The following is a 15229-nucleotide window of genomic DNA, read 5'->3' on the forward strand; positions in this document are numbered from 1 at the left end:
AAACTATCACTATCTGAGGGAAACATGAATCATTGACAAATCATATTAAAAATTTATGAGTATAGTAAGAGAAGCCGAGTAGGAGACAACTACATTTATGCCTCAATTATTATCATTATTATTTTTTTTTGAGACGGAGTCTCGCTCTGTCGCCCAGGCTGGAGTGCAGTGGCGCGATCTCGGCTCACTGCAAGCTCCGTCTCCCGGGTTCACGCCATTCTCCTGCCTCAGCCTCCGGAGTAGCTGGGACTACAGGCGCCCGCCACCTCGCCCGGCTAGTTTTTTGTATTTTTTAGTAGAGACGGGGTTTCACCGGGTTAGCCAGGATGGTCTCGATATCCTGACCTTGTGATCCGCCCGTCTTGGCCTCCCAAAGTGCTCAATTATTTTTTAATGTTGTTGGAAATATAACCACAAAAAAAAAATAATAAATTTTGTCACATTTGAGTTACTTGATTAAAATTATTTCCAAAATGGAAACAAGTAACATTAGCCTCTCTCCTAATTCTCTTTGCACAGACGAATGGCACTAGGATTATTATTTTTTTCTCACCTATTTGACTAGGTTTGTTTTCTGCCCTTGGCATTGGGTGATCTCCATCAAATATAGGTTATCATCCTTCTACAGGCCTCATTCCTCAAACTGATAATTTATTAAGAAAAAAAATTGCTACATCTAAAGCAAAGTCAGTCTGTGAAAATTCAAAGGATGATAATTGGTTTTGTAAAACAATTATTTGTTTTAAAAGCAATTTCTTAAGAAAATACTAAAAACAGTGAGACATCTATTTTCCTGGCCCACTGAAATGATGTGACATAGTGATCAGTTACATAATTCTTTTATATTAAAAATATCTTATAATAAAAATAAACTCATGAGCTTGTATAACTCAAACAATGGTTCCCTAAGATTTTTACATGCAACTCTTTAACAATAGGCACATGTGGCATGATTACTATGAATTTTTATGGAGAAAAATTGGTTTTGCAGTGTTTTACAACAAAAGAAACCCCAGTGAAATGAAACAACTTAGATTTTCTAAGCTGTGAGGTTGGTAATGGGGGTGGGGTGTACATTTTATCATCTAAAAAGATACCTTTAGGTGTGTGCTTATAAAATAATTTCCATGTCTAACTATTCAAACTTACAACCTACCTAAACAGGCTATGGAAACAAAAACAACAACTTTCTGAAAATCATCACATTTCCTCACTCAGACACTTACAGGTACAACCAAATGCTTTCCAGTTGGGAAAAATCTTTAGTACAATAGGAACATACTTAGGTTTTTAAAATTAAGAAATCATTGCCTATGATGTGGAAACAGTCTTATTCATATTAACCACTTTTTGGCATTTACCACATTAACAATGATAACCACTTCTCAATGTGGCTAACTACCAAGTGATCTTTAATGTTTCTAATAAACTAAGTCAAGAAATACAAAACATTGTAGGTCTTACTGAACCCTGGAACAAAACAAATAAGCGAACACAAATGCATTTTAAAGGCTTGCTGGTAAGAGGTATACCAGTGTTGAAGGTGTTGGACATGATAGAAAACTTGCTGTGTGTTTTGTACGTATGTTATACATTGTGAGATATCAGATGAAAGCTCTGGAGAGAGAAAGTAGTTGTGAGAATACAAATTGAAAACACAGTGAAATACAATTTTTTTCCTTTTAAGTTTCCAACACAAGGAAACTAGTTTTCAGACTCTTGAGTACTGATCACACACACACAGGCAAACCCTACTTCTACATCTGAAGTTATGCATTAATTTGGCTAGCTACCTGAAAAAAATACAGGCAGTCAAAGGTTGAAGTAAATGAACCCGTGTATGTATTTAAGTGACTAGATACACTGAGATCTATTTACTTTTCAAAATTTCTCAGAAGATACTTGCTGTCAAAATAGTTTTTTGACTGAAATTTTATCTCCTGTAGTCAAAATATACTAAATCTTATTAAAACAGCAGCAAGTTCTTAATTTCCAGTAAAATATCCACAGCTCTTTCTGGAAACTGAAGGAAGTTGAAATAGCTGCAGACCTACTTTGGTCAAACACTTTTTTTATAGAAATATATATGGATATTTTAATAGAACCAAGGGATATAAAGTGACATATTAAGGGAGAATGTATTTACAAACAGTAAAAAGAAGCTACTGTGTATTATGGGTGAAAATGATTATGATGCCATTAAAGACATTCTATAAGAGGTAGGTGACAAGGGGGAGACAGTTCTGCCATCTTCAAATGTCCCCTGATTTTACATTCATCAGTGTTTCTTTCTTGTAAGCCCAGGGGATGTTCAATAACTCCCAAGTTTTTCTATATTGCAAGGTTACCACTGTCACGTGAAGCAGTGCACATCCTCTTTTGGTCACAGAGAGCAGATTCTGCCCATTATTGGACTCCTGTTGACAATGCCACTGAAGCATGACTTGCTGTGAGTTAGGTAGACCTCCTGTTCACCACGACAGCATCAGTGCTGAATCCTCCAGTTATCTTTGTGCATAAGATCATAACCACAGGCTAACATTTCTTCAGCAAGCATTGCTTAAACGCAGAAGGCCGCTGGGAGAGAGGACATCCTTTCGCTAACTTCCGGTTTCCATCCTGGCACTGCACCGTCCTGGTGTGCCAACCTGTGTCACAGGTCCTAGAGCAGGCGAGCCATGGGCCCGTGACCCACTGCAGCTGCGAAGTGTGTGATCCCACTTTATTGCTGCCATGACTAGTGACAGAGTTTACTTTTGGAGTGGACTTCTTGGGAACAAAAAAGCTATAACGGACATCTAATGGTTTCGTGGGATCTGTTGCAAGGATCTGCACTATTAGAATTTCCTTCGTGGCAGAGTAGCCCATGCCATGCAGGAAGTCATCCCTGTGGCTCCAACCACTATAGTTCATGACTGTTCCATTGATGTCAATGATAGTCTCTGAAGTGGAGATCATGTACTTTCCATTGATAAGGTACTCACCATTTTTCTTTTTCAGGGCTAAATAGGCAGTGAATCTAGTCTGGTCTTTGGCTTTGAACTGTCGAACTTTTATGTGGGTTGCCCCTTCAGGAATCCTCACCACGTCAGTGTAGCCCTTACTGGAAGTAGGAATGTTCACAGGAAGTGGGGGGAGGTGGTTAAAGAAAAGGAGAAAAAATAAGTAAACAGTAAATAATAAACAAGTTCTCTAAAAAGTCTTCTCTTAACACACAGTTTTAATGTCTTTAAGAGATTAGTTTAAAATTGAGTTTAAGAATTATTTTTTATGACAAAATTGCAATTAGCCTACAGTATTGTATACACTTTAACGGAGGTGTTCCAAATTAGGATGATGCTAGCAACCTGCCTTCATTTGAAAAAATTATACTAACTTTCAAGATTTATGAAACCATTTTCATCCTTATCAAATCCTATCACTTTTACAAATCTATTTTACATTCTTTCTGGCACAAAATGGGATATATTTAAATACAAACTGACAAAAGTATGCCTTCACTTAATCTCATATAATTCTTTAATGTTTCTCAAATTTGCCTCCACGTTAGAATCATGTGGAGATCTTTTAAATCTTTCAGAGCCTACCCACACCTCAGACCAATTAAATCCCATCTTCCATGGTTGGGCACAGGCAAGAGCACTTTTGAAACTTCTCACATTGTTCCAATGTGCAGACTAATTGGGAACACAGAATTAATTAGTTTTTGGACTAGAGGCGAGTAGAGTCTCTGCATCCCTTTCTACTAGAACTCTGGATTTTGTGGGACAGGCCACTAAATGAAGCACGCAGTTTCGAAATTGGGTAATGATATTACTAATACCATCATAAAAGGGGAATTTTTAAAAATGACTTAGCAAATGTTTCTGAATTCTTAGTGCCCATAAGATATGATAGATTGAGAAAGGCTTTATGGTGAGTGACATATAAGTCTTCAAAGAGCCATCATCTGTTCAAAAAAATGGGGAAAGACATAGATATCTTTAATACCCATAAGCCTGTGAGGAATGCTAGGATGGAAATGCTAATTAAGCACCAAGTGTGAGGTGAGGAGTCTACTGTTGTCCACATTTTTGCCTTTTTAAGTAATTTCATAATAGGGTCCCTTTACTTTCCTAGTTATTTAAACAGGAATACTATTGGCTTGCACAGTTTGACTGACGTGTGGAGCTGAACTCCCAGTTCTCATTCACATGCTAAAAATCCAAGTGTGTTTCCCTTACTCCAGAGTTTCCTCTGAATTGGAAAGGAAGCTGATCGCCAAGGAAGCTGATCGCCAAGGAAGCGTTCTATAGCGACAGCCACACAGGCTATACAGCTTCCCACAGTGTTGAAGAGAGATGATGCAATGCTCAGGGCATTCCTTATTCTGTCTAACTCAATTCATTATTTTTATTTTTGTAGTACATTACAGATCAGACTTTGTTACAGATGTGTTTTGTAGTCCCTAATATTAATAAATAATCCATGAAACTATAGTGGCTTCAAAAAAAGTCAAAAGGGATGTTGGAGAATTCCTTGAAGCCAGGAGTTCAAAGGCAGCCTGGGCAATATAGGGGAGACCTTGTCTCTACAAAAAGTAAAAAAGTTCTCCAGCCTGGGCGACAGAGCGAGACTCCGTCTCAAAAAAAAAAAAAAAAAAAAAAAAGTAAAAAAGTTAGCCAGGGATGGTGGCGCATGCCTATGGTCCTAGCTACTGGCAAGGCTGAAGTGGGAGGATCACTTTAGCCCAGGTCTTTGAGGCTGCAGTGAGCTATGATTGCACCACTGCACTCCAGCCTGAGTAACAGAATGAGATCTGTCTAAACAGAAGGTAGTTGGAGATAAATATGTCATCTTACACAAAAAGAGTATGAAATGGGGACATATGAAAGTATTTGAACAAGTTCATTTTAGAGCTGATTAGTGACAGTGTTAGGCTTAAAAGCCAGGCTTGGCTGGATGCCGTGCTCACGCCTGTAATCCCAGCACTTTGGGAGGCTGAGGTGGGGGGATCACCTGAGGACAGGAGTTCCTGACCAGCCTGGCAGACATGGTGAAACCCCGTCTCCACTAAAAATACAAAAAGTAGCTTGGCTTGGTGGCCCATGCCTCTAATCCCAGCTATTCTGGAGGCCGAGGCAGGAGAATCGCTTGAACCTGGGAGGCAGAGGTTGCAGTGAGCCAAGATTGCGCCATTGCACTCCAGCCTGGGCAACAGAGTTAGACTCTGTCTTTAAAAAAAAAAAAAAAAAAGGTCAGGCTCTTGACTCCCAATTAGTGCTCTTTTTCACTATGTCCCCAGGCATAAAATCCTGACCCCTGCCAGCCATATGTTGTAGTGGTTAAATGAAATTAAATTCTGGTTATGTCCAGAGTTTAAATGATGCCCAGTAGGGAGTAAGTAAAATAAAGAATAAAGGGTAAGGAAAACTTTTTTGGGTGTTTACCCTTGTTCCTTAGAGCTTGAATTAGTTCCTTAGAGTAAGAATTAGTATGATGGTCAGTATTGCTGTAGGTCTTCAAACTAAGTTTCACAAGCACTGGTAAACCTAAATATTAGTGCCCTGAGTTTTTAGTGCCTTAGTAAAAGATGATTCTCTTGATATTCCTGATTCCTTTTCTTTACATCCTGCTTGGTATCATTTAAACTCCAGACACTAACCAGCTTTCCTGACTACCATAAGTGAATGCAATTTTCATATAACTCTTATGAAGTATGGCTAGCAGGGTAAAGGAATCTTGTTTTGTTCAGCACTATCTGCACAGTGCCAAGGGCAATGTCTGTCATGAAGAAACGTATTCATGATATCCAAGCATGCTGTCAGAGAAGGGATGCTTTGGTCTGCTCCCAGCAAACAAAATATGTGGTGATATCAATTGATAAGAGCTGTGAAGAAACAGAGTAAGGTAAGAAGTTACACAGTAGTGGTGGGAATGCAGGAGATGCCCTCTTGTTCATGTACAGTAGCCACCATCTGGGCAGGTGACATTTGACAGAAACCTAAGAGATTCTGGAAGGTGTACTACTCATTAATAGCGGAAAGTGTTCCAGGCAGAGGAAACAGCATCCTCATACCTGGTGTCATGTTTTTGAAGCGCCACAAAGTCCATTCTGGTCAGAGCAGAGCAAGAGAAGGGGACAGTGTAGAAAAGACACAGAGGAGGGAAGGGGCCAGATCTTTTAGCACCTTGGAGATTACAAAACAGTCTTGGGCACTGACTCTAAGTAAGATGGAAGCCATTGGAGGCTATTGATCAAAGGAATGCAATGATCTGATCTAGGTAATAGCCATGGCTTTCCTTGCTTGGTAAGACAAGATTGAGGGGCAAAGGATCCAGAGGTCACGAGAAGACTGCAGTGTTAGTCCAGGCAAGATCTGATGAACACTTGGATTGAGGTGGGAGCGGTCACTGTGGTGAGGGGCACCCAGATGCTGGAGATGTGGTGGAAATAGAACCGACAGGATCTGGTGATCGATGGATGTGGGGTGAGAGAAAATGAGACATGAACCATGACTCCAGAGTTTTGGTTTCAATAGTAGAAAGACTGAGTTGCCATTTACTGAGATGAGGAAAACTGAGGGAGGAGCAAGTTAGGATTAGGGTCATATTGTGTAGGCTTAAACTTGATAAAATATTTTAATGTGTATGATCTCATTTCACCTTCACAACAGTTTTATTAACCGTATGATAATAATTACTAGGATTTCCACTTTACTTTTGAGAAATCTCACGGTAAAGAAATTAGGTGACAATTCAAAGATCACATGTCTAAGCAATCATTGAGCCAAAGCTTGATTACAAATATTCCAGTATGAGATCAATGTTCCTTTTTATAAACCATATAAATTACTATGGCCTCCCTAGGTAATAACTTTGAACTACTCAAACAAGTCATTTGTACCATAATATAATCTTGGTCAAGCCAATTTTCCAGTGGTTACATTGCATACCACTTGTTGCTATAATGAATTTCTTCATCTTTTCATGTGAAAAAAATGTGCAGATATTAGTTGTCAACACAAAAATACTTAAAATGCTAAATTTGGCAATTTGAAAAGTGGTTTATAACTTTATATAGATGAGAATATGTACCATAAAGTGTATAAGGTATTACTTTTTAAAAGTAATTTTGTTTCTAATCTGATTCCTGAATTCTCTCTCTCCCTCCTTTCCTTTTCCTTTCTTTCTTTTCTCCCTCCCTCCCTTTTCTTTCTTTCTGTCTTTCTTTCTCTTTCTTTCTTTCTTTTTCTTTCTTTCTTTCTTTTCTCTTTCTTTCTTTCTCTTTTACTTTCTTCTCTTTCTTTCTCTCTTTCTTTCTTCTTTTTTTCTTTCTTTCTTTCTTTTTCTTTCTTTCTTTCTCTTTCTCTCTCTCTCTCTCTTTCTCTATTTTTTTTTTTTCAAAGTGACCTGTGCATTCTAGGATTTCAGTTATGGTGTCTGTTCTTCTCTGGCATTCATCAGCCATGGAGAATTGGCTAACTCCTATATTTTCAGAGTCCATCTCATTTTTAAAACAGAAGGTTGGACTGATCATCTCCAAGGTGTTTAATACCTTTGAAACATATAAAAATGCAGGCTATAATTGGGCATGCAGGGTTTTTGACATAGATGGTCTAACACAATTGGGTGAATAATTATTTCATTAGTAAATAGAATTAGTAATGCCTATTTTAACTCAGAATAAATTTTTCAGCCATATATTTTCAAATCGCATCAGAGGAAATTTATAGTTTTTACATTAACATTTTTAATTATTTTAATAAATCCTATTGTTAATTTGGTTTGCATATTACTCTCAAATTACAGACAACAGAGCACGTACATCAAGAATACAGATACTTTTGACTAATAACACTCAGCCTAAGAGTGGTTTGGGAAGAAAAGCAAGCCTGTGTTTTACCAGACTCCAGTCATCTCAGTCATCCTACCTGATAGCATGTTTTATGCCAGAAATTGGTACTTTATAAACTTGAATATTTAAAGCAAAAGTGTAATCTAGGACCACAAGAGGAAGCAGGAGACAGACACTGCTGTATGTATTTCTTTAGAGAGTAGATATAAACCAGGATACTTCACTAGGATTGTTACCCACACCACTGCCATGAACTTACATTTTGCAAGGAGAAATGTTTTCTTAAGGAAAACACAGTGTAAGGAGAATTTGTTTTTGAAACTACAGTTAAGATCGAAACCAGCCAACCTTATCTAAATTATGTTTTAGGAATAACCATAGATCTGCAACATATCACTAAAGTGGAATGTCACCCACTCTTTCTTTTCAGTTTTCCGACCCTGCCAGCTATTGATTCCCACGGCTACTGCAGTTTATCTGCTTCCAGAGGCGTCATGAGTTATCCCTGAGCAACCAGAGTTTTATTCATCTCCTGTCTCTTCCTTCTCATGTTTAAAATGTGTTTCTAGAGCCACGTTAGACCTCCTTGTACACATAGCTTAGGATGTAATATGAACCCCCCTTTACCAATTTTGCAAGCGTCTAAAGCTTTGTTCAATTCACACAAAGGCAAAGGTTCTATCATTACCTTTTCTTATTAAAGGTTCCAACAATCTTTGTACAGCTGGAGTTGTCTCCTCCACATACCCCGCACTTGTCATACTGCAGCTTTGAGCCGATGATGCTGTCACAGCCAGTTCTCACACACTTCCCCCGGACGCAGACAGAATTGCTGTACGGCCTACATTCAGTGCCGTCGGTCACCTGAATCATGGCAAACACATTAGCAGTGGGAAACGTGTGCGTCAGTATTTGCTCCTTTGGTCAACTAGTAAGGTCTCATTTGTGATTTTTTGAGTTTGATGGGCATAGACAGTTCATTGAAAAAAAAAAAAAGCCAAAAAACATAGTTTCTGGAAGTATCTAACTGAAAAATCCTTGGCATGTTGCCAGACAGCAGATTACAATAAGCCTAGGTTACACAGTTTCTCTCTTAAGCTTACCTCTGAATGTGTTAAGAGACACAAGGTACTTATCTTCGTTTTTGTATGCATAATACATTCTCACGATACCATCTTGGCTTTTTATGATAGAAAAAAGTGTTTTGGACTTGGGGTTTTGGACTATCATTTGTGTGCAGAACTGAATATGAGCAGGCTTGAGAATGCAAAGATCCTTCTTTGTTGCATAGTTGTTATGATAATGACAAATTCGAAAATCTAAACTTGCCATTCAAAACTATGTCATGGTTGGAGAGCATTCCCTATTGTGTGTTGAACTGTCAGACACCGAAATAGAGGCAACCAAATTAGTATAGAAAAAGGAGTCTGGAGAAGTTAGATGAACGGACTTACTGGAAGAGACTGAATATATTTAGAATAAAGGGATTAGTGTATAGTTTAAAAGCTAGTTATAAAACAGTGTGTACATAGATTGTGGCTTGTGCATATGAGTATAATATATATATACTCATATACATAAATAAGCCTGTAAATTTCATATGTATGTATATAGAAAACTCTTTTTATGCATGTGTGTATGTTGTGAATGTGTGTGTGTGTGAATTGAAGTAGAATATACTTCGTCAGGTTAATAGCTCTGTAGATGGTGGTATTTTCAGGTGATTTTTATATTTTTACTGCTGTGTAATTTTTTAAATGAAAATGCATTATTTTCTAATAAAAACACGATATTTAAAAAATTACATAAATTGGACATTAGCTTGTTTTTCAATAACATGTCATAAATATCTGAAGGCCAAGTTTCAGAGGTAATTTTTTTTCTGAGACAGAGTCTCGCTCTCTTACCAGGCTGGATTGCAGTGGTGTGATCTCGGTTCACTGCAATCTCCACCTCACGGGTTCAAACGATTCTCCTGCCTCAGCCTCCCGAGTAGCTAGGATCACAGGCACGCACCACCACACCCAGCTAATTTTTGTATTTTTAGTAGAGATGGGGTTTCATCATGTGAAAGCCCGCCTCGGCTTCCCAAAGTGCTGGGGTTACAGGTGTGAGCCATTGCACCCAGCCATAGGTGATTTTAAATGTAGCCACTGATGTAGCAACTGTTTATAAATGTGTAAATTGCTGTATAACACTGACCATAAGAATAAAACTCTGCTATAGATTTAGAAAATGCTCACTTGTGAAAAATAAGTCATGTTCCATACACAAATATTATAACATACGTAACTAGAGGGACATTGATTCATATTAAGGGTTCTTGACTTATTCAAAAGCCTCAGGCAAAGGTATATGATCTTGAAACCCATCTCCATGGCTCATCAAAGGAATTCTTAAGTAAATCACAGAAAAATAGAAAAAGTTTTCTTGCCTTGGAGTCTCCTTTACAATGGTGCTTAGGAAATACTAGTTGTTTTCATGGTTACTTTAAAGTTAAGGCCACATTTTGCCTTCCTTGACAGGGAGTTACACCTTTTAAATATAGCTTTTAAAACATTTACTTGTTCTGTTTATAAAATAATTTTTATTCATTGTGTAAAGTTTGAAAATATAGAAGTTATAGAGATGAAAATAAAAACCTTCCAAAATCTAACTGACCCCAAACTAATAGCTGTTTACATCTTGCGTCCGCAGGCTTCGTTCTACCAAATAATTTCCACCAGTACGCCCACCGCTTCTGCACAGTTGGTGTGTAGTTACCTTTGGAGAAAATACCACATAGTAGCCAGTGCCCTTGGCTCTGCAGGTCAGCTTGCACACATCCGCTGGCAGGACGCCTGCATATTTGGGAACCCATTCCACAAAAGTTTTGACTCCTTTTGCATCAGACTGATAGCCGTTTTTGGCCTCACACTGTTCATGACGAAATGATTTACCTAGAAAACAAACATGTTACAGTATTATTTGTCAGTTCTGAAACTTAGATCTATTCTTGTGGGTTTAAATAGTTAATTTTAAGGATAAGATGCAAAGTTTTTTTTTTTTTTTTTTTTTTTGGCACAGTCTCTTTACTCAATAGTACTGATGGATTTTATCCATACATAGAGTTCAAAATGGTGATTATTTATTCCAGTTCTCTGAATACTCTGTTGCTTATAATAATAACTTAAACATCACATATATGGACAGGCATGGTGGTTCATGCGTGTAATCCCAGCACTTTGCGAGGTTGAGGCGGGCAGATCACGAGGTCAGGAGTTCGAGACCAGTCTGACCAACACAGTAAAACTCCATCTCTACTAAAAATACAATAAATAAATAAATAAACAAATAAATAAATAAATAGCAAGCCAAGTGTGGTGGTGTGCACCTGTAATCCCAGCTACTTAGGAGGCTGAGGCAGGAGAATCATGTGAACCCAGGAGGCGGAGGCTGCAGTGAGCCAAGATCGTGTCGTTGCACTCCAACCTGGGCAACAGTGCGAGACTCCATCTCAAAAAAAAAAAAAAAAATTCACATACGTGTTTGTTATTGATCTGCATATTGGTGGAACTGCGCAGTCTAAGATTAATATTATTTCCCCAGCTTCCTGTATTCATTATTGCTAGAATACAAATGACATGTAGCATGTGATGGTTGCTGACACTTGGGAGCAGCGTACCATTGGGCGGGCAGGGCATGAGACCGCAGGAGCGGTAGATGGCTCTCTTCCCTGTGCAGTAGCGTCCGTTGTTTCTGGGAGCAGGGTTATTACAGTGACGATAGGCAAACTGCACTCCTCCTCCACATGAGCGAGAACACTGGCCCCAGGATCCCCAAGACCCCCAGTTGCCATGGCTTGATGTCTGAAAATAGAAGATATTTTAACTCAGATGAGAGAAAAACAATCAAAATGTGCATTTGGAAATCACTTGCTTTTAACGACAAAGTAGAAACTTTGTCACAGACACAGTTATATTTTCACTGAATTTAACATGATCATGCTTTGGAAATGCAATACATTTCCAGTGTTAAGCAATCCATCTTTTCTACCACCCCCACTCCAGCACTAGAAGATCTGAAAGCGTCATCCTAAGTACTGAGCACACCACAAAGATTACCTCCTGGTTTCTATGGGCCATTGTAAATTATGTCTTCTGATTTGGTCCATCTCTGTTAATATCACTGAAGCATGGTAACTTTTTGTCCACTCTGATCTTGGATCTTTATTGAAACGTATAATGCTGAAGGATCTGCATGGCACTGGTCATTATTTGTGTTTGCATCTGTTTAGCAGTAAAACTCTGCGGTCCCTTTGTTGACAACCCACATCCTGTCTGTGACCGACTCCGTGACGTACATAAATATACCGGACCCAACTTGGTTTAATTCCTGATTAGATGTGACAGATACTGAAGTGCACTCACGGCATACATGCAGACACACCCCTTAGGGAAGGAAGAGCTCTTTTATGGCAACCCAAGTCTATTTCTCTGGAGACATTCCGGGAGGGAGCTTAGAGATTCCGAAAGGAAGAATCTGATCAGCTGCTTTGCTGAGGGAATCTGTGAATTGCCTCTGGCTGACTGTGTCAGGTTATCTGATGGTGCATGGCTGAGTGATGCCCCGGAAAGATACAGGCAATGGGCACATGATAATTCTCTTCTAGGGACTTTGCAAATCTTGTGGGTTGAGAGCGAGCACCTATTTTACTCAGGTCTTGAAAATTAACAAGGCAGTTGCTAATCTGAAGTGGACTGTGTATATGGTGGCAGATGTGTTTTCCCGGAGCAGCCATAAGTTACTTTAGCTCCTAAATTTAGATGAACTTATTGTCAAGGGGAAAAAAGTGACCATTTGGAGCTCACCAAATATGTACATGGACCACATGTATCAGCTCTGCTATTACCTCCTTACTGAATTTAAATACTTACATTCTGATAACTTCAGCCAGAGAAGTTTGAAAGTAAACTTCCCAAAGGCAATGAATAGGCTCCTGCCTGGGGTCTCAATTAGACAGAATCTGAGTTACATGAGTATTTGTTAAAAGATGTAAACCACAAAGAAATCCCTGGTATCTGCATTTTCCCCAGTAAATCTCAGATCACTGAGAATGGCTACTGAGAGTAAAAGAAGCCGTAAATAAATCTCAAAATGAAAAGTTTTTAAATCAGAAAATAAAACCTTCTGAGGACAGTGACCATACCCATCACAAGAATGCACTTCACTTCTTGGGCCTCCAGGCCCTGACTGATGAGAAAATCACTTACTGAATAATATTTTTTCTTGGTTTTGTCCACACATTTGCCCTGCAGGCAGATTCTCCCCTTTCCACAAGGCGTCCCTTCCACAGCAGGCAGTTTCTTGGTAAGACAGACCATCTGGCCCTGGCGGACCACGGCACACCACAGGCGAGCGCAGACATCCATGCCGGGACACACGGAGTACTCGGGGCCGAATGTCAGGTTACACTGCTGAGTGGCATCATAGGTCTGTCCTGGGAGTTCTTCGGGGCCCAGGATCTGCTTTCGTGGTTGGTCCAGCAAACAGTTACCTACAAGAATATCTGAGATTGACCACGGCTCTGTGTTTAGGTTTCAAACCGCTAAAGTCATGGATCTAAAAATAAAATGCCCCGGCTGGTGTTGGAGCACGAGGCACCTACGGATCTGCAGTGTAATGCTCTGGAGAGGGACTCCACGGGGACAAGGCTGGGCGCCTCCTGCGACGCACGATACCCTCCAGGGTTCTCAGGAGTGATACGCTCCGGAGTGTCTGTGACAATAGAGGTGAGGTTGGCAGGGGTGTGATGAAATAAAATGATTTTGTAATGATTACTTGTGAAAATAGCCGTTGTGCTAAGGCGCTAAACGAAATTGGGATGGACCTAGAGGAAATTAGATGGTGAATTTTAATAATAATAATAATGATAATGAAACATTGACTACTTCGAGAAACAGAGTTTGCCTTTGGCACTCTATTTGTATAACCCATTACCCATTTCTAACTCACCCCTTCCCCATGTGCCTATCACATGTCTCCTTTCCACTAATTCCATAAATAATAGCCAAGCTGGATCCTCATTCATTCTTACAGTCACTCGACAAGCATTTGTTCAGCACCTACAATGTTCTAGAAAACACACTAGGTATCTGAAATACAGAAAAATGACCCAGATCTACCTTTGAAGGCCTCCCAATAAAGTCAAGGAGATAAAGTATTTCTCCCAGACGATAAAAATTTTAATAAAAAGCTTTCAAGATTCACAGAACAAAGGAGCAGTGAAAACAGAAAAAATAGTCTTTGATAATTTAGGATTAGGCTAGTCTTTATACTCTTCTCTTTGTATCTATTTAATGGAATTGGTATTTGTTGAGTATTTGGAGCGTATCTGCTGAAGCAAGGTAGGCATCTCATTGCATCATATATGAGGGTGTACAGGCAGAGGGGTGAGATGGGGAATTCATAGAAGCTGGAACATGGACGATGAGAATCCAAAACCTTAAATGTGCTTCCTCGTCCTCTCCTTCCCCTCCCTGCAAAAGCTTCCTTAAGAATCCCTGTCCAGTGAGTTATCATCATTAATTTTCTTTTGTCACACACACGTGCATGCACATTGTCCATCTGTTTCTGTATTTTTCTGTTTACTTGATTTTAGGATTTACACAATTATTATAATAGCAATTAAAAATAACAAATATGTGTTACACACACTATTCTCCATTCTTTACACGTATGAGCTCATTTAATCCTCACCACAGCCCCATCAGGCAGATTCTAGTGCATATTTCATTTATGCTACAGATAAGGAAACTGAGGCCCGTAAGAGGCAGACCAGTTACCCAAGGTCACACAGCTGCTATAGTTTCATGCTCGGAGCCTGCCCTCCTCTTCTGATGCCAGATGGCTTCTGTTAGCATGTGAGTAGCCGCCTGATTGTATTGCTGAAGGGCAGCCATGTGTAAGGATCCTCTAAGCGGTGGATATTGAGCTTAATGGAAGAAACACCCGGTCTGAAGTCTTACTCTGGTGAAACACTAAATGGTTGAACGCTGCTGGCTAAGTTAGCTAACCTCTCCTTAATTTATTTTCAAGATCTGCATAATGCTTCTCTTCTCACTGTGATACTGTACATGTGAAATTACCTAACAAAGACATTAAGGGTGACCAGAAAAATACAAAGCAATGGTAGTTCTATCCCAGCATATTTCACAGTCTTTTAGATGTATTACACTTATTCTTTCTATTCAACAAAAAAGTCATATTCAAATCCTTATGCACCACTGAGAAATCGAATATTCAGCACATTTTAAGTATACCATAAATTTTTAAGGACTACATTCAAATTTCTTCAAAGTGAATACCTTAGAATTTGTCAATCTGTGTTGGGGGCATTATATGAAAATGAAT

The 15229-nt window shown here is 39.1% G+C and overlaps 1 protein-coding gene across 2 annotated transcripts in view; it reads right to left on the reverse strand.

Moving 5' to 3' along the window:
* Positions 1–384: 384 nt before the first annotated feature.
* The window catches only part of ADAMTS5 (ADAM metallopeptidase with thrombospondin type 1 motif 5), a 46311-nt gene continuing 31466 nt past the window's right edge, over positions 385–15229 (reverse strand). For both annotated transcript variants that reach the window (XM_021935550.2, XM_031665679.1), the window contains exons 5-9: positions 13090–13373; positions 11502–11685; positions 10601–10776; positions 8526–8701; positions 385–3103 (exon numbers count right to left, since the gene is read on the reverse strand). In XM_021935550.2, coding sequence (XP_021791242.2) covers positions 2536–3103; positions 8526–8701; positions 10601–10776; positions 11502–11685; positions 13090–13373 — 1388 coding nt within the window. In that variant the 3' untranslated portion in view covers positions 385–2535. The remainder of the gene's footprint in view (positions 3104–8525; positions 8702–10600; positions 10777–11501; positions 11686–13089; positions 13374–15229) is intronic.

Source organism: Papio anubis, chromosome 4 (genome assembly GCF_008728515.1).
Source record: "Papio anubis isolate 15944 chromosome 4, Panubis1.0, whole genome shotgun sequence".
NCBI lineage: Eukaryota > Metazoa > Chordata > Mammalia > Primates > Cercopithecidae > Papio > Papio anubis.